General features: G+C 34.9%; 1 protein-coding gene and 1 long non-coding RNA gene across 2 annotated transcripts in view; one reads left to right on the plus strand and one right to left on the minus strand.

The window, feature by feature from the left end:
* HIF1A (hypoxia inducible factor 1 subunit alpha) overlaps nucleotides 1–24,256 on the plus strand; it is a 42,729-nt gene extending 18,473 nt beyond the window's left edge. Inside the window, exons 2-15 of the mRNA XM_077909544.1 lie at nucleotides 1,464–1,654; nucleotides 2,023–2,168; nucleotides 2,253–2,337; nucleotides 6,444–6,556; nucleotides 7,121–7,323; nucleotides 12,430–12,536; nucleotides 14,055–14,202; nucleotides 15,935–16,155; nucleotides 16,828–17,114; nucleotides 18,380–18,502; nucleotides 18,630–19,054; nucleotides 21,574–21,682; nucleotides 22,320–22,446; nucleotides 22,932–24,256. Of these exons, the coding sequence (XP_077765670.1) occupies nucleotides 1,464–1,654; nucleotides 2,023–2,168; nucleotides 2,253–2,337; nucleotides 6,444–6,556; nucleotides 7,121–7,323; nucleotides 12,430–12,536; nucleotides 14,055–14,202; nucleotides 15,935–16,155; nucleotides 16,828–17,114; nucleotides 18,380–18,502; nucleotides 18,630–19,054; nucleotides 21,574–21,682; nucleotides 22,320–22,446; nucleotides 22,932–23,083 (2,437 nt within the window). The 3' untranslated portion in view covers nucleotides 23,084–24,256. The remainder of the gene's footprint in view (nucleotides 1–1,463; nucleotides 1,655–2,022; nucleotides 2,169–2,252; nucleotides 2,338–6,443; nucleotides 6,557–7,120; nucleotides 7,324–12,429; nucleotides 12,537–14,054; nucleotides 14,203–15,934; nucleotides 16,156–16,827; nucleotides 17,115–18,379; nucleotides 18,503–18,629; nucleotides 19,055–21,573; nucleotides 21,683–22,319; nucleotides 22,447–22,931) is intronic.
* Nucleotides 63–27,232, minus strand: LOC144320697 (uncharacterized). The gene is made up of 2 exons (XR_013386307.1): nucleotides 26,879–27,232; nucleotides 63–1,680 (listed from the first exon to the last, which is right to left on the minus strand). It is a non-coding gene; the product is annotated as an uncharacterized LOC144320697 (long non-coding RNA).

Consider the following 27,232-nt stretch of genomic DNA (forward strand, 5'->3'; position numbering starts at 1 on the left):
AAGTGAAATAATTCTGGCAAAGTCCTTGCAATACTGCTTGCTAAGTGCTCAATAAATGGTAGTGACTATTTTCAACATTTAATAAATAATTGACTTAACAGAATTAAGTTGAGGGTCATAGGAAAGCAGCTGAGTATTTGAGCTAGAAATAACATTCTTCCTTAAGATAAAACACTGGAAGAGCAAACAAAGACATGGGAGTAAAAAAACAACTGTGTTCAAATTCCATCTGCTATATAATGGCTGTTTTTAACCTACTGTATAACCTCATGTGTAAAAAGGAATAATATTTAACCTATTTACAGTTTAGGAGAGAACTAGGCATCTGGTATTTGGTAGCTTGACACATAGTAGGTTTTAATAAGCAATAGCTATTAAAGAAGAAACTAAGGACAGAACAAGGTTTAAGCCTTGCTTACCTCCAGCTGGGTCAGGAGGCATAGATGTTGCCACACAATTAAGCAGAGGAATATGTCTCTGCTTGCTGTGACTTAGGAAAATCTTTCTGACTTTATTCTTGGAAGAGTTCCCTAAAGATATGTCATTGTTTTGACACCTTTATTAATCTTTGTTAACCTATTTCTTTGAATTCTTACGTTGTGCCACATCTTTTTTTTTTTCCCCCTATACTCCTGCCTTTATTTGGTACCTGTTGTGCCAGTAATAGAATAGGGGCTGATAAGGGAAGAAGCAACCTGAAAATGGTAACTTATTATAGCAGTCAATATTGCTCATGTAGTAGGGTAGAGGATGGGAAAATACTGGAGTCAAAAGAAACAAGTCAAAAATCAGTCTGTACCTGCAGTCTGTAGTCGGCTTAACTCTTGTTTTCAAGTTAATATGTACAACTTTAGTTTCACTAGACTTTGTGGTGATTTCTCTACGTTGAGACTACTTCTGAATGGCTGTGAGAGTGCAGCCTTACATACATAGGCTACTTTTTAGATTTTGGCTAAAACAAAAACATCCTAATTGCATATTCCAGGGAGGAAATACCCTGTTCTAGACAGATCTAAAACTTCATCTTGGGGCAGCCCAGGTGGCTCAGTGGTTTAGCGCCACCTTCAGCCCAGGGCGTGATCCTGGAGACCTGGGATCGAGTCCCACCTCGGGCTCCCTGCATGGAGCCTGCTTCTCCCTTTGCTTGTGTCTCCGCCTCTGTCTCTGTGTCTCTCATGAGTAAATAAATAAAATCTTTTTAAAAAGTAAAGCATCATCTTGGACCTCTTGTGAGAATTCCTTATGTCTTCAGTAATCCAGAAATTTGTATACCTGTATTTTACATTCTTACTTGTACATTCATGTACTAAACAAATCTCTATATAAAATAATCCACATGGCATCTTTTAATTGTTCCGTGGAAAGCAGGAAAGTGTAAAATTAATTATATCCAAGCAACAGCAAACTAACTTATATAAGTGTTCTGTTTTTCTCTCCTCTCCTCTTCCTCTTTTGTTAAATAGAATAAGTTCTGAACGTCGAAAAGAAAAGTCTAGAGATGCAGCCAGATCTCGGAGAAGTAAAGAGTCTGAAGTTTTTTACGAGCTTGCTCATCAGTTGCCACTTCCTCATAATGTGAGCTCGCATCTTGATAAGGCTTCTGTTATGAGGCTTACCATCAGCTATTTGCGTGTAAGGAAGCTTCTGGATGCTGGTGAGTTTTACAAAGATGCAATAGGCCTGAAAATTAGAAATTAGAAGTAATTAGAAGGTGGTCATACTCTCACTCCTTTTTTAATGTGATTTTAATTGCCTGCTTTTAAAGCTTCAGTAAGGAATTTTTAAGATATTGGCCTTTCCCCCACCTTCCTATACCTATCTTCCTTTTAATAACGTGACCCTTCTTTCTCTTTTCAGTGGTTTGCTTGCTATGTTAACCTTAAATAATCATTAAAAACAGCTGGCAAATCTAATTGTAGTTTTTAAATAAAGTGTTGGGAAAACTTTATAAAAATATCTAAATATTATCATTTAAGTATAACTTTTACGTTAATTATTTTTCTTTTCATGTGCCCTTTTTAGGTGATTTAGATATTGAAGATGAAATGAAGGCACAGATGAATTGCTTTTATTTGAAAGCCCTGGATGGTTTTGTTATGGTTCTCACAGATGATGGTGACATGATTTACATTTCTGATAATGTGAACAAATACATGGGATTGACTCAGGTAAAATACCTACATATTAAGAACCCTTTCTGTATGTTTTTATGATTTTATGATATAAATCTAATTTTTTAAATGTGTTTACAGTTTGAACTAACTGGACACAGTGTGTTTGATTTTACTCATCCATGTGACCATGAGGAAATGAGAGAAATGCTTACACACAGAAATGGTAAGAAGAAAAGTCTATTGTTTGATTTAATGTAACAAGTGGTTTTATAGAATAAGACACTTACTAATTTTAAAATTTGCTGTTGTATTAACCTGAGGCTCAAAACATCGTTTCATGTTTAATGTTCTGTTCTTTGTGAAATCTGCATTATTCTATTTTTTTAGAGATTTCATAAAAAGACTTAAAAAAATTTTAAAGCCCACCTAATTCCACGAATAATTATATAGATATAAACCACATTAAATGGAAAAGTAAATAAAATCGGGACCTTCAAAGAAGTCAATTTATAGCGTACAACTGTAAGGCCAAGAGAAATCATACTCAAATAAGAATTTAGATAGTTACTACACTTGAGGTACCAGTTTGCATTCAAGCTTTCTAAAGGACCAAGAAAAAGAAAAGAGAAAGTTCACCAGATTTTTAAGAGCTTAATAACTGCTTATTTGACCTCAGGATATTCACGGTTATTTGAGACTATGTAGTAAAATTACAAAGTATTATATTATGGATTCTCCCACATTAGCAACAACAAAAAAGACCACTAAGACCTCTTAACTCTTAGGAATGAATTATTAAAAATAAGTTTCTAAGATTTTTGGAAAGTACCTTTTGAATTACGAAAACTTAATAACTAACGAAGTCTCTTTACACCTATGCCTTCTTAAACAAAATATAAAGATAATTTGTAAAGTTATCACAATGAAAACCTGTCATTCTGCTCTGTAGTTCTTTGCTGCTCTCCAATGTATGTTTGTTTGCTTCTGTATTAAACAACCTCAAGTTCATAACATTTTTTGGATATTTTTATGGTTTTCTTTTTCATCTCATTTACAATAATAGTTAACCTCTATTTAGATAGTATTCTGTGCCAGAACATTGTTCCCTGCTGCTATGTGCTTTAACTTCTTTTTCCTCATAACACCCTGTGAGGTTACTATTTCTATTTTACTGAGGAAACTGAGGCACTGAGTTATTAAGTAACTTACCAAGATTATGTAAGTTATTAAGTAACTTACCAAGATAAATGGCAGAGTGTAGGTTAAACTCAGGTAAATGGAGATGAGTCCACACTCATTAGTACTTTGGAGATATTTCATGTTCACCAACTCTCATTACATTCTGTGGTCACTTTTGACCTTTCCAATAGGAGCCCTCTTCTGTTTTTTAATCTCATACTTTGTGTTTACTGTACACTTGGAAAGCAAATATATAATTTTTAGAATTTTATATAAAGGAAGAGTAAATATACTTCACACAGGGACCTAAGTGGGCTGTCAGTTAGTTTAAAATAGGGCTTCTAGTGTTTAGACTTTGAAGTTTGTACTGGCTGCTTAGCGCTTCCCTTGGGCTAGACTATGAATAGATGGATATTAGGAAGTTTTGTTTTGATTTGGTAATGATGTTAATGCATTATTCTAAATCAAATATATTCTACATAATACAGTTCATTTATTTATTTTTAAAAAAGATTTTATTTATTTATTCACGAGAGACACAGAAAGAGAGAGGCAAAGACCCAGGCAGAGGGAGAAGCAGGCTTCATGCAGGGAGCCCAACGTGGGACTCGATCTTGGGTCTCCAGGATCAGGCCCTGGGCCAAAGGCAGGCACCAAACCGCTGAGCCACCCAGGGATCCCCCATAATATAGTTTAGAAGTTTGTTTGTTTGTTTGTTTGTTTATTTATTTATTTATTTATGATTTATTTATTTATTCATGAGAGTCACACAGAGAGAGAGAGGCAGAGACACAGGCAGAGGGAGAAGTAGGCTCCCTGCGGGGAGCCTGACATGGGACTCGATCCTGGGTCTCCAGGATCACACCTGGTCTGCAGGCGGCACTAAACCGCTGCGCCACCATGGCTGCCCTAGATGTATATTTTTAAACAAACTTTTTCTATTTTTATTTTTGTAAACAGATGGGTTTTTATGGTACATGAACTTTTTGGAAATCATTCCTGAAGTAATGAATGTTTGATGTTGCGTTGAGAAGGAAAAACTACACTTTTCATTTTTAGAAAAGAGGGACTGGTGCAATATATCACATTCCAATGATATGCTAAGAACCTGTGATGTGTTTATATGACATAGTCCTATTACTTTTTCGTTTAAATTCTAAAATGATGACTTAGAGTCCATTAAATTATTATAAGATATGATTTATTTTTAAAGGTCTGAAAATTTAGTTCTTTTGAAATTTTTTTTCCATTAGGAAAATGCTAGTACCTTGGTTTTTTTAAATCTTTTTCTTTTTTTTTAAATTTATTTATTTATGATAGTCACAGAGAGAGAGAGAGGCAGAGACACAGGCAGAGGGAGAAGTAGGCTCCATGCACCGGGAGCCCGACGGATTCGATCCCAGGTCTCCAGGATCGCGCCCTGGGCCAAAGGCAGGCGCCAAACCGCTGCGCCACCCAGGGATCCTGTACCTTGGTTTTTAAATTAATCTTCATGTCTCAATTCAGAAGCTTTGGGTTTCCAGAAGTCAGTACAATTCAAGCTTAGATTATTAAGGACTGAAAATCCACAGAGAATTTACAAGTAAATCTCTGCCAGCACCACAACCACAACTCACCTCTGTCTGTACCACCACTGAGACCAGTATGGTTCTCATGGCATCTTCTTAAAATTGATTCTCAAATGCTTCTAGGGAGGGCAAAGTTAATTTTTGAGTAAACCCAAATAATTTGTATCAGCATCAAGACCACCCCCTTGCCTAGTTCCATTGGTATGGAACTAGCACTCTTCTTCCAGAATTCTTCTTCCTCAAGAGTCCAGCATTTCCAGCTAATAAGCCTAAATTTAAACTTAATATCTTGTTTCCTTTCTACTTGACACTTTTCTTTCAGTATATTAGCCTTAAAATCTTCAGATCTTTTTTCTTTTTAAATTTCTCTCCTCCCCAACTACTTCCATCAGTTTTCAAGTTTTTATAGATTATAGTTCTTCATATGTCTTTTGTCACCCTTTTCACTTCTGCTACTGCTCAGCCCCTGATTACCATCATTATCCTGTGATTCTAATGCATTATATATATTACTTCTGGATTAATATACCTTAAATTCCTGATTGTGCTTCCCATCTCAGAATTTTTTAGAAGTTTCATGTTGCATATTTAAGACAACTCCTTAGGCCATCAGAAGTCCTCCATTATTAACAACCCTAATCTTCCCTTTCTGTCTCATTACTCTTCTGCATGTACTTCATATTATAGCATCCTGAACTATCTACTGTTTCCTTTTTTTCTTTTTTTTTTTTTTTTATGATAGTCACACAGAGAGAGAGAGAGAGAGGCAGAGACATAGGCAGAAGGAGAAGCAGGCTCCATGCACCGGGAGCCTGATGTGGGATTCGATCCCGGGTCTCCAGGATCGCGCCCTGGGCCAAAGGCAGGCGCCAAACCGCTGCGCCACCCAGGGATCCCTATCTACTGTTTCCTAAACATGTGTTCTCTTTTCCTCACCTCTATGCTTTTCATTTTTTTTCCTTCTCACCATTTCTTAGTTCTGTAAGGTTTGGAATGGGAGTAAATAGATCTGATTTTATTTCACTCTAGTTTTGCTTGGAAAAGTCATTCAGTATGTTCATTTTATTTGCTTTGTTTTTTTCCTCTAGTAACAAAGTAGAAATAATGTCATGCCTGCTTTACAGGAAGATTTAAAGAAAAATCAGATAAATAAAAATGGTATTTGCTTTGAAAAGAAAGTTGCTGATTTAAAAGTTCTATAAATATAGGGAATGCTTATTATAAATTGAGCTAACACATTTAGCAAAGGTTTAGAGGAGTTTGCTGCAGTCTTTTTTGGGATGTGCTTGTAAACTGGTAGCACAATTACAAGGCAAATTTATACCACATTTATGTTTCTTTGTAATTTTGCCAACTTCACAAGCTTGAATGTGAAATGATTAACTGCTGTCTGAAACCAGGGAATCATTGGGAGTTGTGAACCCCAGTTAGTGATTGAATCATGTTAGATCTCTTGAATGTGTTGGAGTGTGAATCATTATTCATGCTGAGACTTATTAATTGAATATAGCACCTTTGTGCTACTCTGTGACAAACTTAAAAATTTAGTTTTTAAATTTTATTTCATGCTTTCATTCATTAGGCCTTGTGAAAAAGGGTAAAGAGCAGAATACACAGCGAAGTTTTTTTCTCAGAATGAAGTGTACCCTAACTAGCCGGGGGAGAACTATGAACATCAAGTCAGCAACATGGAAAGTAAGTAAAAATGACTTGTGAGTAGTGATGTATATCCCAACACTACTAATAAATACATAAAATAGCATTAGAATTGTGAGGGAAAACTTACAGTTATTTATTAGCATTTGCTGAGTTACCATCCCAAACTAGAAATCTCTCTTTGAGGCATGAACTTAAATTGTACTGAACTAACTTAATCAGTTGGCTTTGCCACCCACTCAGTGTTTGAGTCTTGATATAACTTAATTTTCTGTTTATTATTTCATTTCTTTGCTCAGTGTTGCAACATTCATTGAAGTAAGAAGTAACAAAATAATAAACAGCCACTATGATGAAATGAATGAAAAATCAGCCCAGATTTGTCTGAAAGAAAATTTTTAAAGAGTATTTTATGGTGCCTGAGTTACATGAGTGGTGTTACCCAGGAAACATTTATTGATTTCAAAGATATGGTTAATCCACTAATGACAATAAATTTTATCAAAGCTTATCTGCTGTGTCACACTTCAGATGTTTATCTCTGCATTTTTTAACTAGCATATTATGCTTTTTAAAAAACTGCTTTGTTTTCTTTGTACATAGGTACTTCACTGCACAGGCCACATTCATGTCTACGATACTAATAGTAACCAATCTCAGTGTGGGTATAAGAAACCACCCATGACGTGCTTGGTGCTGATTTGTGAACCCATTCCTCATCCATCAAATATTGAAATTCCTTTAGATAGCAAGACTTTTCTCAGTCGTCACAGTCTGGATATGAAATTTTCTTATTGTGATGAAAGGTAAATAATATATGTAAAATATAACTTGAAAATTTTAATTAGTCCCTAGCGTATTTTTTTTTTTTACCATTCACTATAATAAAGACTGCGAATGCTTCCTTCCACGAAGTTGAATAGTGATACATTGTAAAAGTCAGTAATACTAGATTAACTTTGTAGATTAATTCAGCTGCATTTATCAAACACTTACTGTGCACTATGAATACTCTATCAAGGTGCTATCAAAAATCATAATGATGGGGTCATTTTCCTTTAGGGCTTCTAACTTATTTAAAAAGAAACATATTTCAAAGATACAATGCATTATTTGGGAAAGAATAAAATACTTTTGGTTATGGACTAGAGAGGAAAATGTTTGATCATCTCCTTACCCTACATATTACCCATGATTTATTTCTATTGCCTTTTCCCAAATTTATGTCCATATTTATTTTTAACTGCAAAGTTGATATTTTATCTGGATAATCTTCTATATTAATAAACTGAGTATTTCTATAATTGAACTATACCACTATTGCCCCAAAACAACAACTTTAAAAATTGCGCTGTTTTAATAATGCTGACATGGGTAGTATACCACTGTAGATACATAACTCCTGCAAAAATTTGGAATTTATCCTTAACTTTTCTTTTACAATCTTTTTTTTTTTTTTTGAAGATTTTATCTATTTATTAATAAGAGACAGATCGAGAGAGACAGATGGAGAAGCAGGCTCCCTGTGGGGAGCCCGATGTGGGACTCCATCCTAGGGCCTGGGATCATGCCCTGAGCTGAAGGCAGACGCTCAACCACTGAGCCACCCAGGGATCCCTCTTTTACTTTCATCATCTGTACTCAATTGGTCTCTAAATCCTATAGATTTACTATCTACATATATCTCTTGGTCCATTCCCTCCTTTCTACCCTTGCCTTCCTGCCGCTGAATTCTTCAGCTCATTATTACAACCTTTGGCTCAAATTTTTGCCATAATCTCCTAGGCTGCCTCTCTGCCAAAAGATTTATGCCCTTTTAATCTCTCATTTACATCACCCAAAAGTGGACTTCATTATGTGAAAATCAGATAATATCATATTACTGTTGAAAATGTGTCAATTGTTTCCCTTTATCTTTACACAGAAAAAACTTCGGTTTATAAAAATATTAGAGGAGGGCAAGGGATTTTCTTTATCAAAAGATGTACCTTTTGAAAAGCTGAAAGAAAAATGGACCTCTACAATAAAACCCAAACTTCTTAGCATGGCCAACAAAAATATTTATGATCTGGCCCCTGACCACTTCTCTAAATTAATCAGGAAGAGGGGATTACTCTGATGTCCCCAACATCCTACAGCTGGAGAACACCACATGCTAACTTGCTGTCTTAGTTCCTTTACACACATTTTCCCATTCAGCGATGAAGTTTTCTTCAATTCCTAACACACATTTATCTTTCAAGAGCCATCTACTTCTTTATGGAACTTCCCTTTATCCTTCAAGAAACTATACTATTCATTGTGCGTACATCTGTCAACATTTTTTCTACTATTGTAATTATTTGCTTGTCCCATTTTTTTTTTTTAATGTATGCCTGTGTAATATAGTAACTGAAGGCATAGATTCCACAGCCAGACTACTAAATCCTGACTTTGATGCCTATATCCAAATGATCTTGGCACATCAGTTTCTTCATCTTTTGTTTTCTTTTTATTTATTTATTTATTTTTTATTCATGAGAGGCAGAGACATAGGCAGAGGGAGCAGCAGGCTCCCTATGGGGAGCTTGATGTGGGACTCGATTCCAGGACCCCGGGATCATGACCTGAGCTGAAGGCAGTTGCTCAACTACTGAGCCACCCAGGTCTCCCAGTTTCATCTTTGGTAACACTTTATGTAGGGTCAACTTAAAGATTGTATGAGAAAACCAATTTTAAGCACTTAGTCATGATACAAAGTAGATAGGAATCCCCCACCCCACTGGACAAGGAAATGTGACAGAACTCTGGCTTTAAAATCCCATAGTCCTGGATTCAGTCCTGGCTTGCAGTTTTTTTTTTTTTTTAATTTTAATTTTTATTTATTTATGATAGTCACACATTGAGAGAGAGAGAGAGGCGGAGACACAGGCAGAGGGAGAAGCAGGCTCCATGCACCGGGAGCCCGATGGTGGGATTCGATCCCGGGTCTCCAGGATCGTGCCCTGGGCCAAAGGCAGGCGTTAAACCGCTGCACCACCCAGGGATCCCTGGCTTGCAGTTCTGATACTTACCGTGTGGCCTTGGTATTTGACCTTAACTCTTTCAAATTTTATGATCCTTACCTATTAAGGAAGGGTAATATTTCAAAAGGCTGTTGCCAGGATTAAAGGAATTTGTTGAGTGCCTCATACACATAGTAAATGCTTTACCACTGGTGTCAGCTATCAGAAAAATGAAGATAGAAAAACTAACAAGTGCTTTATGGTGTTTATTTCCATTATTCATGTGAATATATGAAAGAACAGAAATTCTTTTTTTTGAGGATTTTTTTTTTTTAGTTTTTGAACTCTAGCAAAGTATAGAGGTAAGCTGGGGAGAAAATTCTAGCAGAGCTAGAATGAGAATTGAGAGAGGGAGTGACATTTCTCTCTGGTTATATCAAAAAACTGGCAGAATGATCATAACAGAGGAGTAAAGACTGCCAGCTTAGAGAGCAACCAAGTAAGGTTTTGAGTTTGTCCAGGAGATTGCTGTTTTCTGGTTGGAGCTCTTTCTAAAAACTTCTCACATCTAAAACCCCTAAGAACTGAGATCTAGAAAAATTTTTGCCCAATTTTGAGAAAAGCTAACCTATCAAGCTTCTGGCATTCAAACTGTCTCACAAACAATATTTACTGTACCAATTTCCATGTATGGTCATTTAACACATTTATTTGAGCATCTACAAGATCATGGCAAAGTAGAAATGAAGAGCAACAGTTCTTGCACTTGGGACACTTAAAATGAATGAATTATATGCTGTGTAGTTGCTTTAGATCCTAGTCCTAGTCCCTTAAAAACACTTTTTGATAAGATTTTCTGGATCACTTCCCTTTTTGGTACAGAATATAAGTTATGTAATTCTCTAAAGTTAAATTGATTTTCTAGGAAAATATGCCGTTTTATATTTTAACATCTTGTCTCCCTTAGTGATAGGCATACCTCAACTCAGAAGTACTGATTGACATCTAATTAAACTAGAGCTTCTTAACATGATAATACAAGGCCCTCATTAATCTGGTTACTTCTCTAAACTCATCTCTCCTCATCTGCCTCCACTAACCACATGAATCCTTCTTATTTATACAGTGTTAAGCTCATCTCTGCTTTGCTTCTGGTATACCTTCTTGAAATGGTTTTGCTTTCTCTGTTTCTCATGTCTGTTCAACTCCCTAAGTCTCCTTTCACTCTCCTAAACTCCTAAAACGTTGTCCCTCAGCCAACCATTTCTTCTCCTGGATAAGGGTGGTTCCTCTGATTCCTGCAACAGATTCTTGTCACTACACTTACCACATTATTTCATGAGTAGTATGGTAACTGTTCCAGAAGATTAGCTACATGTTGAGTTTTGACCTGGCATTTTCATACCTAGAACAGTACCAGACACACTCAGGCATATAACGATTTAAACAATGGAAGTTTTTATTAATTCCATGGGAATTTCATTTAAGTAACCAATATAAGACCAATTAAAATTATTTTTAAAGTATAATTTAAAGAAACAGGACTATTTTTAAAAACCGTAGTTTCCTTTTGTAATGCTGCCACCTAGTGCAGATGTGTTTAGGGATATCCCTTTGTAAAGAAGCTTGGATTTTAGCTTGGTTTCGTTTGATTTTTTACAAACCACTTTCTATTTACCTGTTTTTATTTTGGAATAAACTGTATGGCAGATCTTGCCTTAAAGTGTGACAACACAAACAGTATTCCTTTTATACATTTTTTAGAAAGGTATCTTCCCTCTGTGTTTTTTGTAGTTGTGTTTTTGGACACAGTACGTGAAGTAACTTTTGCTTACACCTCAGGAAGTCTTTTGAAGTCTAAAAATGAGAAATTGAAAAGTTGAACTCATGTTTTGCTCTTAGAAGAGAATATTTCTGTTTAGTGTGTTACTAAGAAGATAGCATTCTCTTTCACATGAAATGGGTCCCATTTCAGAGTGTGATTATAGAAAGTAGTAAGATCTAATAATATCTGTCCTAAAAGAGTTGCCTGGAAATCAGAAGGGGTAACTGAATTATTTTCTAGTCCATTTTCAGTTTGATATCATTTTTTCATCTGAAATGAATTCCTATATTTTTATGTAATTAAAAAAACTTAAATACAAGAGCATCTTCTAAAACCTACATAATATGTATTTCTTAAGTTCCCATTTAATGTAGATAGTCTTTGGTTGGTGATATTAAAATTCTGTAATAGATATTGATTCCCCTAAAGTGAAGCCTTGCCTAGGGCACTGTTAAATAAAGAATCTGGTTTTATGGTAAATTAATACTATGGATATAATCTTATATTTCAAATTAAATGTCAGTGACTACCTTTATAACTTTTATCATTTAATTTAGCAGTACTTCCTATCTAGTTATGAATCCCTTGTCTTGTTACTGAAAGTAAGTACAATAAATGTGATTAAAAATAGGGAGCACCTGGGTGACACAGTCACTTTGAGTATCTAACTCTTGGCTTTAGCTCAGGTCATGACCTCGGAGTTGTGGGATCCAGCCCCACGTTGGGCTCTGCGCTTAGCATGGAGTCTGCTTGAGACTGTCTCTCCCTCTCCCTCTCCCTCTCCCTTTGCCCCTCCCTCCTGGCACCCTCTCTCTCAAGTAAATAAATAAATCTTTTTAAAAAGTAGGTAACAAGTTTGGGTGAAGGGGATAAAAGGGTCAAGTAGCAGGATGACTCCAGAAGACTTACAGAAATGCATGGTGCTGTATTTAGTTAACTGTAGAGTTACCAAAGGTGAGATTTAACTTATTCTAAGCAAAGAAGGATGCTCTTTATTTTTGAAAATCCACTTGTCTGTAGGATTAATCCATATCAGTTACTTTGGAGAAGCAAAGTCTTTATCATTTAGTTTATTTTTTTCTCTTCTATTTTTTACTTAACAGAATTACTGAATTGATGGGATATGAGCCAGAAGAACTTTTGGGCCGCTCAATATATGAATATTATCATGCTTTGGACTCTGACCATCTGACCAAAACTCATCATGATAGTAAGTACAGTGGAAGAACTACAGATATTCTAATTATTTAACTCTTACAATCTCTTTACTGTTTAGACAGATATCTAACTTTTTGGTTAAAATTAACCAATCTTCCTAGACTAAATTTTTTTTTTTTTTTTTTTTTTTTTTTAAAGTTTGGGGCTTGAACTCACAAACCTGAGATCAAGACCTGAGCTGAGATCAGGAGTCAAATGCTTAACCAACTGAGCCACCCAGGCGCCTATCCTAGGCTAAATGTCTTAATAGTATTCTTCATTAGGAATCTTGACCATTAAATCTTGTTTTGTGTTTGTTGTAACCAAAACTAATTAAAGTAGAATCATTTAATAATATGTAAAACTAACTTGGTAGTTGGTCTTTGTATTTAAAAAAGACTAAAAAAAGGTCATAGAATATTATAGCATCATTTTTAGGATTTGTAATAAAGTATTCAAACCAGTTGTTGGCACATGGAAGGCACTCAAAGTAACTGTTCAGTGACTCGGTGAATGTGAAGGTGATCAATGCAAGTGGTAACAGGTACCTGTGACATAAGATAAAATTCTCCATTTTACTTGTTAATGTTATTTAAAGATCCATATAGTAAGACTTTGAAATCTCACTTGCCCATTTAATCTGTACCTAACATGACTTCCCAATGTGATTGGGTATATTTGAGTGTCAACTGAGTTATAGTACGATTAGCCTTGAATGTAGAATGAGCCCAAATCAGCAGTCAGGGCCCCTAGTACTCATGGTAATGTCCTCATTACTATTTATCTAGTATTTTCTTCCAAATCAGTAATAGATTAAAATTGCCTAAATTGCCAAAAGATTTTTAGTATGAAAAAAAAAGATTTTTAGTATGATACCAGTTGAGATTCAAATATGCTTGCACCACTATTTGAAACATTGTTAATTCTCTGGAAACCTCGGTAGAAATTTAAGAAAATATAGCAGTGCCACTTGCTCAGATGTTCTCTATAGAATCAAGATTACTCATTCTCGGGATCCCTGGGTGGCGCAGCGGTTTGGCGCCTGCCTTTGGCCCAGGGCACGATCCTGGAGACCCGGGATCGAATCCCACATCAGGCTCCTGGTGCATGGAGCCTGCTTCTCCCTCTGCCTATGTCTCTGCCTCTCTCTCTTTCTCTCTCTGTGACTATTATAAATAAATAAAAATTAAAAAAAAAAAGATTATTCATTCTTTAGTCTTTCTGATACTTTCAACATACAAGTTGTTAAAGGAATTTTAGTCAGTGCTGTCCCTCATTTCTAGCTTTCATTTTATTTAAAATGAAGATTGGCAGGAAAGGAGTTTATTTTGGAGGTTAGAAGAATGAAATGCATATATTTTTGGCTATACTGGGGCTTTTTCTCTATCACTTTAAACAGTTACAACTGGTTCCCTTAAAATAAACATATCTCTTCTTTTCTAAAATAATGGCCAGCATTCAGCATGCATTCATTTGATTGAAAATTCAAAGTTATTTTCTCTGCGTGACTCTTTCTCCTTTCCACTCCTAGTGTTTACTAAAGGACAAGTCACCACAGGACAGTACAGGATGCTTGCCAAAAGAGGTGGTTATGTCTGGGTTGAAACTCAAGCAACTGTCATATATAACACTAAGAACTCTCAACCACAGTGCATTGTATGTGTAAATTATGTTGTGAGGTAAGCTTGGAATGTAAATATTTTGGGGGAGCAAGTAGTAACTTTTTTGGATAATCATTTTATATAGGAGAAGAAGATTATAAATGTTAACTGTATTTTGTTTTCATATTTCTGCCTAATTATGGTTTTTAGTACTCTGACTTGAGTGTCTGGGCCAGCTATTCTACAGTAGCCATCTATTCGCATCCTTTTCACTCCCATTTTTAAAAAGACCTTGAAAAAACTCCAGATCTCCTATTGGATTAGTTTTAATCGTGTATCTATCAGCATATACTATCTCAGGTAGCTATGTTATTTTTGTAGGAAGAATACTGGCCTTGGAATAGTTAGGTTTATGTCATAGCTCTTTCACTCATTAGCTCCAGGACCTTGGGAAATTCTCATTTCTTTGCATTTCACCCATATAGAAGAGATGATAATAGTTAGCTCAGAAGGTTGTAATGAGCATTAGATGAAATCCTATATGAAATGACTGTAAAATGCTGTATAATGTCCATGGCTCTTGTATATTCATGAACTTTTCTTTTAGTTTACTGGCTTGTGAATATTATGGATCTCATAAACTAATCTTTCATTTGATCTACTTTAGCAGGTGACTACGCCCTTCTAGTCCATCTTCTAAATTACCACCATGCTGAGTTTTCTTGCATGGATATCTGATCATCTCATTTTCCTTAGAATTATTTTAAATATCTTTTCATCACTCCCAAGATAAACCATGGCTTACTTGCATAGCATCATTTCTTGTCATTTTCTATACTCACATGCTTTCACAGATTCCATCCTCTTTCTAAAATCTGTGGCCACCTCTCTTTGGAAGACTTTGGTAATTTGTTTTTATTTTTTGCCACTTCTGACACTGTCCTTAAATGTTGCTGTTGTAGTTTTGCCATACTTTAATGTTTTAATATTAGTGCCAAAGAGTTCTTTCATGACTTTCCTATTATATAAGAATCATCCACTTGGAATGTCCTGCTTTTCCCCATTACCCATATGCCAAAAACTAGTTGAACCAGAGTTTCAGCTTTTGGCTTCTCTGTGAAGCAGATTTTCTGTATTTCAGCAGTTCCCGTTTTGTTTTTTAATTGTTTGCACATCTACTTTCACACTGGGTTATAAACTTCTGAGGGCAAAGGTTATGTGTTTTAAGCTTTGTATCCTTGGTTCATTTCACTTAGTAAACACTTAAATATTTATTGATTAAAGGGACAATAAAACTTATATTTAAGCCAAACACAAAGATGGGTCTGTTTTTCATCATTCCTCTTCAACGCTATCCTGCAGGTATCATTTTCTTGGCACCAAGGAAAATATGGCACCCTTCTTAGAAAGACCTTGGTCGTTTATCTATCTTTTTATTTTAGGACCATCTTTAGGTCATACCTCATGCATCAGTCTCAAAGAATTCTTCTGTGTTGGTTTTATTACATGTGAATCAGCATAAAAATTGTGAGGATCTGTTTGTATCCTTCATGTACTTGACTATTACATTTCTTTGTCACCATCACTCTTCCCAAAGGGATATCTGAAGTTCTTGAATTTTTAGAGGTCTTTATTTCATATTGCTATTTTATACCCTGAATGTAACCAGGTATGCATGAGAGATTAGTATAAAGCATCTTAAAATGTTCCTTTTCATAAAGCAGAATTTTAAGAGACAGGTTATTTCAGTCACCCCCACCCTATTGTGTCAATGCTCATTTAAGAACTACTAATCTCTCTTTTTTGACAGTGGTATTATTCAGCACGACTTGATTTTCTCCCTTCAACAAACAGAATGTGTCCTCAAACCAGTTGAATCTTCAGATATGAAAATGACTCAGCTATTCACCAAAGTTGAATCAGAAGATACAAGTAGTCTCTTTGATAAGCTTAAAAAGGAACCTGATGCTTTAACTTTGCTGGCCCCAGCTGCTGGAGACACAATCATATCTTTAGATTTCGGCAGCAATGGTGGGTCTTTAGTTATTGTTTCGATTGCCTAAAAACTCTATCTGTTGCTGCAAGCCCATTTTAACTAAACTTGGACATGTTATTGTTGGTAATCATGTGAATATTGCAGTCTTACATATTTTGTTTTTCAATGTCTTTTTCAAAGTATTTGCTTAAATATGTTTGCCCCTGCAATTTCTAAGCATTCCTGCTTCTGTGTCATTGTTGTAAGTTGTGCTTCAAAGGGTTCTTAGGTCTTTCTTTTTCCTACTTGAATGTTTCTCAGCTACTCTTATTTCTATATCCTGTTGCCATATTTTCTCCACAGTGTAAAAATTATATTGCAGTAGGTGTAGTTCATTAAAGGATAATCAGTCATAACATAATATCAGACACTGAAAATGAAAATTGTAATTTCAAAGTTGGTTAAATTTTAATGAGTAGAAGGTATGAAAAGGTTGGAATTGCAGGGGATTTTTATGCCATAAATATAATAGGACCTGTCAACAGTAGATTGGAAAGACAACTCAGACTTAATGATTATACCATAATATCTGAAAACTTTCTGATTAAGGAAAATTTGGTAACACTCTTGTTTGAGTGAATTAGACCTTTTGTAAAAGGGGGCATATAATTCCCTATATGTTAAAATCTAGCCATTCTTTAAATTGATTAATAATTTTTCCCCTATAGACACAGAAACTGATGACCAACAACTTGAGGAAGTTCCGTTGTATAATGATGTAATGCTCCCCTCATCCAACGAAAAATTACAGAATATAAATTTGGCAATGTCTCCATTACCTGCTTCTGAAACTCCAAAGCCACTTCGAAGTAGTGCTGACCCGGCACTCAATCAAGAAGTTGCGTTAAAATTAGAGCCAAATCCAGAGTCACTGGAACTTTCTTTTACTATGCCCCAGATTCAAGATCAGCCAGCTAGTCCTTCTGATGGAAGCACTAGACAAAGTTCACCTGAGGTAGGTGTCATGATCTAAGAAGAGGATAACTTTCATATTTTAATTTTAGGAATGTATTTATAAAATGAATACAAAAAAAGTCTTGAATTTAGACATCCACAGAGAACAATGTGTGTGCCTGTAATTGCTACCCTCAAAGGTATATTACCCTATGAGTTGGAGAACTGTCAAGTAGCAAAAGGCTTATTTTAACTAAGCTTTTTAAAAGCGAAGGGACCCTAAGCTATTTGCCTAATTTAGCCCAATTTTCATCACTGTTTTGAAATCCTAGATAAGTAAAATATGAAAATACCAAGTCTTAAACAGAGTAAATACCTAATAACTATTTTTTACTCAAGTTCTGTCTTGATAATAGTTTTTCTATAAACACAATGAAAATAGTTTTTAAGGGTTAGGCTGAGGCCAAGACTAAAGATGTCACATAGGGCTTTATTTCTAAATCTAGAACGATTCCATTTCAGAGCTTACTATGTCAAAAAATATGCTCAGGAGTAGTAAGGCAACTCAGACTTGAATATTATGACCATGAGGCACAAGTAAGTCTTAATAAGTGGTGAATAATTTTACATGTAATATTTATCAGTTCAAACTGGTGAGCTAAGAGTAGGAGATTTGACATCTATCTCACAGCCTTCCGGAAAATACAGTCTGTGCTGTAGTTGCTCAGCTTACCCAGCATAAAAATCTATTGATTTATTTTGTTTTTTTATCTAACAAAAGTAAATCTAACAAATGTTAAAATGAAGAAAGCAAAAGCTTATTCTTAGACTATGTAGTTACAAGTGACTGGTTAGAATCCTTGCTTGGAACCCCTAAAATAGTACTATATTCATTAAGGTGAATGTAAGTAAAAGAACTTACGTCCTCACCCCTACCCCACCCCCGAAACATGTGAGATTTTTAGGTACATCATCATGGAAGTTTGGCCTCTCAGGATAAAGGTAGATTCCAGTGAGTATATCATATCTAGTTATTGGCCAATTAGGTACCATGTGGGAGTTGAATTAGTAGATGAGTTTTATTCTTCAGAAGAAGCAGATGAATGTATCTTTTAGTCCTAATTTCATAAATGATGTTGTTACATAGAAATGTATAGTTATAAATGCAAGCTCTGAAGTTTAACTTGTCACTAGTTAGATAAAATGTGATAGAAGAAATGGACTTTGTTGTGTATTCTCTGAGGTCTGGCTTGAGAATTCTAACAACTAACAAAATATATGTAGGTTTCCTCAGGGAAAAGTAAACACATTGAATTCCTTTTACAGCCCAACAGTCCCAGTGAATATTGTTTTGATGTGGATAGTGATATGGTCAATGAATTTAAGCTTGAATTGGTAGAGAAACTTTTTGCTGAAGACACAGAAGCAAAGAATCCATTTTCCACCCAGGTATATGAACTTGTTTATTATATTTTCTATTAAACTTTATTAATTTTTAGCTTGAAGTGATTTTGGGGTTAACTTTTCTTTTATACGATGTGGCCATTGTAAAACTCATGTACTTGTTGCTTTAAAGGACACTGATTTAGACTTGGAGATGTTAGCTCCTTATATCCCAATGGATGATGACTTCCAGTTACGTTCCTTCGATCAGTTGTCACCACTGGAAAGCAATTCTACAAGTCCTCAAAGTGCGAGCACAATTACAGTATTCCAGCCGACTCCAATGCAAGAACCTCCTCTTACTACTACCAGTACCACTGCTACCACTGATGAATTAAAAACAGTGACAAAAGATGGCATAGAAGACATTAAAATATTGATTGCAGCTCCATCTCCTACCCATGTACCTAAAGTAACTACTAGTGCCACAACATCACCATACAGTGATACTGGAAGTCGGACAGCCTCACCAAACAGAGCAGGAAAAGGAGTAATAGAACAGACGGAAAAATCTCATCCAAGAAGCCCTAACGTGTTATCTGTCACTTTGAGTCAAAGGTATTTATATATAACACTAACGTTACAGCTCTTTTATTAAAATGTATGTAGGGTTAATTATGTCTAAACATAACTAACTTTCTGGTAAATATGCTTTAAGAATATTAAATTGACATACAAATTCTGATAAAACAAGCACTCAAAAAAATGTTTCTAAATTAACTTGTGTATTTATTTTCTTGAAAATAACCACATCACCTATCTAAATGTAGGAGGTAGGAGGGTCTTCCAGTACCTTTAAAAAAATAATGCGGCCAATAAGTTCTTAAATGTACAAAAATTGGCCCAATTACTTGTAGCTAAGTAAATCAGACTAGTTAACCATCTTCACTGTTTCTGTCTCTTTGAGTTATTTTAAAGCTTACTTGAATAAAAGACCTTCCAACTTAAGGGTATTTCCAATTCCCCATTTCAAATTGAGCCTGATAGTCTTCAATCCTCAGTATTTAATACAGGTATTTATTTACAAGCCTTCTTTTAAAATTTATGTATAATTGCTTTTATTTTTCATTACATATTTATAGAACATTAGCTATATTATAGGTTAAATAAATGTTTAAAAGCTACAACAAGAATCTAAGCATGATTTATGATGTTGCTTTTATGGAGTTAGTTTGAGCAAATACCTTTATACCACCCAAATTTTAAGTTACAATTTCTATATATAATTTTTTAAGTTGTATTTTTTTATGTTTATTTTTTATTGATGTTCAATTTGCCAACATATAGAATAACACCCAGTGCTCATCCCATCAAGTGCCCCCCTCAGTGCCCTTCACTCAATCACCCCCACCCCCTGCCCACCTCCCCTTCAACCACCCCCAGTTCGTTTCCCAGAGTTAGGAGTCTCTCATGTTCTGTCTCCCTCCCTGATATTTCCCACTCATTTTTTCTCCTTTCCCCTTTCACTATTTTTTATATTCCCCAAATGAATGAGACCATATAATGTTTGTCCTTCTCCAATTGACTTATTTCACTCAGCTCTATATGTAATTTTTATAGTGAGATTTGACATTTTAAATTTGAGGCTGTAATCAGAGGAAACAAGTTTTAGCTAGTTGGTGGGGCAGTTTAAGGAGGAAAGCACTGCCATAACAAGAATTTATGGCCTTTTTCTTCTGCCCTTCATCACTATTTTGACCTAGAATGCTAGGAGGAACCGTTTTCCAGAACTAAGAAAAGATCTTGGGGCTTTAGATTAACAAAGAAGTGTTTGCATTTACTTTACAAATTAGTATGTCACCAACTGACTGTAGACTCAGCTCTTTTAAGGCAGTGACAATGTCTTAGATGGTACTAGTATTTAGTACAGTATGTAATTTGTATTACTTGCTCAGTAAATGGTTATTAGATGGATAGATGAATGACTATAGTTATAGAATTGGTAATGACTTTGAATTTACAGTTTACTGTTAGTACAGAGGACTATGAGATGTTCAGTTCTCTGAACAGCTACCTGTCAAAGCCAGTCTACCATATAGTTCACTTTAGCAGTTTTTTTCCACATTAGTTCCAAAATAGTATATGCTACCAATTTTAAGAGATGAACTTACCTTGAAGAGCTCTATGAAGGCCTTTTTTTTTTTTTTTTTTTTTTTTTACTAATACTAAAGTGATATTTACATGACAGTTACGTTTCATAAAGATAATATATTTATATAGGAATTTTTAAACTTGCCTATCTATATAGTGAAGGTTTTATAGAATTTTTTAAAATACAAAACAAAACTGCATGTAGGAGAGCAATTTGAATAATGTATCATATGGGTAAGTGATATCCATATGGCATTCCAACTGCATGGAACAGAGCAAAGAGACATTGTGATTGTGTATGAGCTGGGGGGAGGAATTCTTGAAGAGACAAAATAGTTGATAATTCATTTGCCTGATGCATAAAACAGTTCTTCACTATTTAATATTAATTTAAATGCAGATAGTTCAGATTTGATACCTCAGATCAATACTGAGGACAAAGTGGTTTAGTGGGAAAGATTACTGGGAAAGGAGTGGGTATTAGGAGATTTAGAATGTACTTCCATATCTGCAGCTAAGTAATTTGCTTAAAGCCCCATTGAAAACAAGCTTCAGGTTTCTCATTTATAAAATGAGTGTTATATACCTCCTTATCTTGGAGACTGGTGTGAGGCTAAAGTGAACTAATGAACATGCAGTGTTTTATAAATGAAAAAACACTATACAAATGTGAAATTACCTTGTATTACTATAGTCCCAAGAATATCTGTATATTATACTGAGTGGAATGAAGAGCCAATATTTCACTTTAACCTATAAAAATGTCAATTTAGTTGTGTTCAGATCTGTTTTATGAACAGGTAAATGCATATTTTAAGAAATTTTGTTTTAAAAATTGAGCTTTGACTTTTAAGATGACAAACAAGTAATCAGGAAAGTTCTTTTACATATAACATATTCCTTAATGTTGGCAAACAAGCATTATATATTTTCAAAAAAAGTTAGATATTTTAAAAATAGTAATAAAGCAATCATATTTTTTTCAGAACTACCATTCCTGAGGAAGAATTAAATCCAAAGATACTAGCTTTGCAGAATGCGCAGAGAAAGCGAAAAATAGAACATGACGGTTCACTTTTTCAAGCAGTAGGAATTGTAAGTGTGAGAGTACATATTTGTTTTTCTGTTCTAGCTAATGTACTATATATAATGTAAATTAATATATAGCTAATTCTTCATTTTTCTCAGATTAAAAAAATTATATTTTCAGAAGTTAAACATTATTTCTTTCACTTTGTATGTACTATTTCATAAAAATACATATAATGAGGGGCTCAGTCAGTTACGTGTCTGCCTTCAGCTCAGGTCATAATCCCAGAGTCCTGGGATTGAGCCCCTCCCTCTCCTGTTGCTCCCCTTGCTTGTGCTCTCTGTCATGTAAATAAATGAAATATTTTTTATTTTTTATTTTTTTTATTTTTTTAAATATTTTTTAAAATACATTTAATGAATACATTCTTGTTGTAGACAGTAGTTAATGTTAAATCAGGGATGGTGTGATTCATACTGATATTTTCAGGTAATACTAACTGGAAGACATTCACAGAAACAATTGCCATAATGAGTGGCAAATGACTTTATCATAGTATATTAAGAGAAAGAAAGAAAAATAATTTAGGGCCGTATTTAAGAAATCTGCCTTTGTACTGTTATTAAATTTAACCTGACTTCAAAGTTGTTGATTTAAAAGAAATTCAACACAGTAAAACTGAAATAACTTTACTGTTTTTAGGGAACATTATTACAGCAGCCAGATGATCGTGCAACTACTACATCACTTTCTTGGAAACGCGTAAAAGGATGCAAGTCTAGTGAACAGAATGGAATGGAGCAAAAGACAATTATTTTAATACCTTCTGGTTAGTTTATTCTTTCTACCCTTCAACATTCCACAGAGAATTAAAATATATGAAACTTTATTTAGAAGCTTTACTCTCAGAGTCATTTTCATTCTTTAGCATCATTAAAAGTAAGGTAGCGTTTTATCTGCTGGTTGTAACGCAGGAATAGCTATTTCAAGATGGAACTTTTAATTTTTAGAAATTGCCTTTTACATATATCTGTCTCTGTGCTATCAATACTGAATAGAAGCTGAAAATTGTACATTTTTATGCCCTTTTCAAAATTGATTTATCACTCCGTTTGCCATCATTGTGTCCTTTAAATGCTGTGACAGCACCAGTAACACTTTATTGCACTTACCTATGTACATAGCTGTGGTTTTGCTCTATAGACTGAAAACCTAGAGCTTATTTGATTTTCCTGCAATACCTATAGCATAGTGAGTGTTCAAAATATTTGTTGATGAGGTGAACAAATATTTAGGCATGTCTTTGTTTTTCAGATTTAGCGTGTAGACTGCTGGGGCAATCAATGGATGAGAGTGGATTACCACAACTGACCAGTTATGATTGTGAAGTTAATGCTCCTATACAAGGCAGCAGAAACCTACTGCAGGGTGAAGAATTACTCAGAGCTTTGGATCAAGTTAACTGAGCTTTTTCATAATCTCATTCCTTTTTTTGGACACTGGTGGCTCATTACCTAAAGCAGTCTATTTATATTTTCTATATCTAATTTTAGAAGCCTGGCTACAATACTGCACAAACTTGGTTAAGTTCAGTCTTGATCCCCTTTCTACTTCATTTACATTAATGCTCTTTTTTAGTACATTCTTTAACGCCAGATCACAGACAGCACATTTTCACAGTTCCTTGGTATTTAAACCATTACATTGCAGTAGCGTCATTTTTAAAATGCACCTTTTTATTTATTTATTTTGGGCTAGGGAGTTTGTCCCTTATCGAATTATTTTTAATAAGATGCCAATATAATTTTTTTTAAGAAGGCAGTAACCTTTCATCATGATCAGTTTGAAAAATTTTTACTCAGTTTTTTCACATTTTACATAAACAATAATGATTTGCCAGCAGTACATGGTAGCCACAATTGCACAATATATTTTCTTAAGAAAATACCAGCAGTTACTCATGCAATATATTCTGCATTTATAAAACTAGTTTTTAAGAAGAAATTTTTTTTGGCCTATGAAATTGTTAAACCTGGAACATGACATTGTTGATCATATAATAATGATTCTTAAATGCTTGTATGGTTTATTATTTAAATGGGTAAAGCCATTTACATGATATAGAAAGATATGCATATATCTGGAAGGTATGTGACATTTATTTGGATAAAATTCTCAATTCAGAGAAATGATCTGATGTTTCTGTAGTCACTTTGCCAGCTCAAAAGAAAACAATACCCTATCTGTAGTTGTGGAAGTTTATGCTAATATTGTGTAATTGATATTAAACCTAAATGTTCTGCCCACCCTGTTGGTATAAAGATATTTTGAGCAGATTGTGAACAAGAAAAAAAAAATCATGCTTTGTTAGCAAAATTGCCTAGTATGTTAATTTGCTCAAAATTTGATGTTTGGTTTTTATGCACTTTGTCGCTATTAACATCCTTCTGTTTTCATGTAGATTTCAATAATTGAGTAATTTTAGAAGCATTATTTTAGAAATATATAGTTGTCACAGTAAACATCTTGTTTTTCTATGTGCATTGTACAAATTTTTCATTCCTTTTGCTTTTTGTGGTTGGATCTAACACTAACTGTATTGTTTTGTTACATCAAATAAACATCTTCTGTGGACCAGGCCCCCTTTGATCAGCTTTTATATTAAAATATTTGCTTCAATGCCTCCAACTCATGAAACTGATTACCAATAATTTAATTATTTTATGAAAGTTTTACATCAGTGATTATTTCTACATTTTATTGCCATCACTTTAATGTATACTGTTCCTAAATGTCATGTTAAGTAAAGTATAATGTTCCACTGTAAAAAATACGCCTTTAGAAAAGAAACTTATCATTTATAAATTTGTGAACCTACTAAAGTAAAGCAGATTTTAATGCTTTAATCCCAGGTGAATGAGATGAGTGAAGCAAATCCTGAACATTATAGTTACATAATTTTGTAAGGGCCACAAGATTTCCAATTTATTCCCATTTCATAGATAAAAATATGTAGACTTCAAATGATAATCGACTTGTCCAAGTCTTCAAGGTAGTAAATGGTACCCCAAAGATTTAAACTTAGAGGTCTTCTGACTCTAATATGAAATTAGAACAAAACTTGCATTTTTTTAAATGATACTGTATATATTTTTAAAATCGCTTTATTCAATTTTTTTCTGTATTTTGTTTATGGAATAGTTCTATTTCTTTTATGATTATAAAAGTAATACATTCTCACTTAAAAAAAATTTTAGCACAAAAAGATTAAAAACCCCCGTGAACCTCTGCATCTAGAAGTAACAGCAAATGATTTTTATGGACAAATTACATAGGCAGTGCCAGAGCCTTAGGTCCTGTAACCTGATGTTATAAGAACAAAATATCCAGGACAAAATGATCTAAGCCCCAGATCTTAGGTGGCTGTTTTTCTCTAAGACTGAAGAAAATGTTATTACAATTACATGAAAATTTGGGAACAAAAATTATAATACGAAGACTTACTCCAAGATTTGGGGGGCACATGTATAGTTCACTGTAAATACTATAATCCAAAGTATGTCTGTATTTCGTTACAGATAGTATAGAGATGGCATTTCAGAATAACATAGTTGCATAATATTTTCAGCTCAAAATACCAAAAATTCTGCTTATTTTGGTAGCAAATTAGCTTTAGTTGAAAATTAGTATATGTTTAGTTTTCAAATATTAATAAGTGATCAGATTATATAATGATCAGGAGTCAGAAAATGGCTTGTAAGAGCAGTGATTTAAAAGAGGAAGTCACTTTAAAGAACAGAACTGGAAGAAAACAAGTACCCACGTCTTGGTCATTCAGAAAACAACCCTCCCTGGAGTCCTTGAACCTGTTGGAAATAGCACAACCAGCCCTTCATTCCCAGCATTGTGACCTCTGAGACTGTCACTTATTTCTTTATAATGCGTTTCTCTGAAGTATACTCTAGCAGCTAGAATTCTATAATAGCTCTTCTTCCTATGCGTGCCTATACTTCACCGGTTCTCTGGTGCTGTTGTGAGCGAATGACCACAGTATTATTTTCACAGCTGAAGAAAGTATAGCAGAGCAGTTAGTATAGTTTGTTCTTTTGTTCTAGGCCTCACTTTTAACTTTGGGACTAAAAAGTGTCACAGAGAGCTTACCACAACTTAGTACAATGGCATTTAGATTAGGAGTTAAAATGAGTCTGGTATCTCTTCGGTATTATATACTAGACTTTGTGCTAAGCATTTTACATGTTATCTCACAATCCTCAAAAAACCCTAGGAGTTAATATTTATATCACATTTCTACATAAGAAAACAGTCTTGGAGAGGTAGCTCAAGGTTCAAAGCGTTTGAGCTGGCCATAAGTGACTCCATAGCCCATGGTGCTGAACGCCGCAGCCTGCTAGCCAGTTAAGCAACACGTAGTACTTTTTTCCCTTTTAACTGCTTAAATAGCAAACAAGAGAAAGCAATAGGGTGAAGGTAATGAAGTCATAGAGAACACTGAGGGGGTGTCCTAAGTGAGAAATGGCAAGACACAAATGAAAATGAGTAAAAATGGTGTCCTAAAGTGCTATCAAATTTTGCATTTGAACGAGAGATTTGGGTGTCTGGTGATGGAAGCATTAACAGATAAGTGAGGTGATATATGGAAAGCTCTTTACTGAACTAGAAAAAGTATACCATTGATACAGTTCTCCCTGAGCTGTTTGGCTTAATGGCAGAATAGACACGTTTATTTTTTATTTTTTTTAAGTTTGTATAACTTTGCAATTAGCGCTCCAAATAGCTCTTATTGCCTACAACCTCTAAAATACAGAAAATATGAGCTTAAAGTTACTGGCTTTGCATAAATGTAAACATTTAGATTCTACAAGTTCTTATTTCCAATGTAGCAACGTCAAAAACAAGGTGCAAAGAATGTGAAATCTTTTTTTTTTTTCTTTTTGGTTAAGTAAGACCTTCGCCAACATGTTGCCAACTGGAACCAACAAAAGTGTAAAGAAAAATCTTTTACTCAGGTGTTTGTTTTGTTTTTAGGTCTGCCACTAACCACTTCACTCCTATTTCATCCCTTAAAATAGCGCAGAACCTGTTGTCCCAGATCGTTTTACAGATCGTGGTTTGATCTGTAGAATTTGATACGAAATAGTCTCCCTGTAATATAAAAGCTATACCTTATCACAAACCTCCTATCAAACGCCTTCTGGAGCTTTGTGGTGTTCATACCTTTCATTTGGACATAATTTTCTTACCTGTAGTGGACGGTTTTATCCAAGACGCTGCCCAGACACCCGATCTCCTTGTACTATTTAATTTCTTTTATTCCCATGTTTCGGCTCCATTGAGGGACGGAGAGGAAAGACAGGTGCCTGAGAGCAGCACTGACCAGATAGATCCTCGGCGGGGAAAAGAACAGGGATGCGGAGAGGACCGGCCACCCCTTGGATCCCCGGTGCCGCTGGTTATACATGATGAGGATGCGAAACACCAGCCTCTGGGAGAAACTTCCCCAAACCCCGCCCGCCGCGCTGCAGGCCACGCCCCGGTACGTGCTCGGGCGCAGCACCGCAGCCCCGGCCCGGCTCCGGGCTCCCAGGCCGGGTCCG

The sequence above is a fragment of the Canis aureus genome, chromosome 9, assembly GCF_053574225.1.
Source record: "Canis aureus isolate CA01 chromosome 9, VMU_Caureus_v.1.0, whole genome shotgun sequence".
NCBI classification, from domain to species: domain Eukaryota; kingdom Metazoa; phylum Chordata; class Mammalia; order Carnivora; family Canidae; genus Canis; species Canis aureus.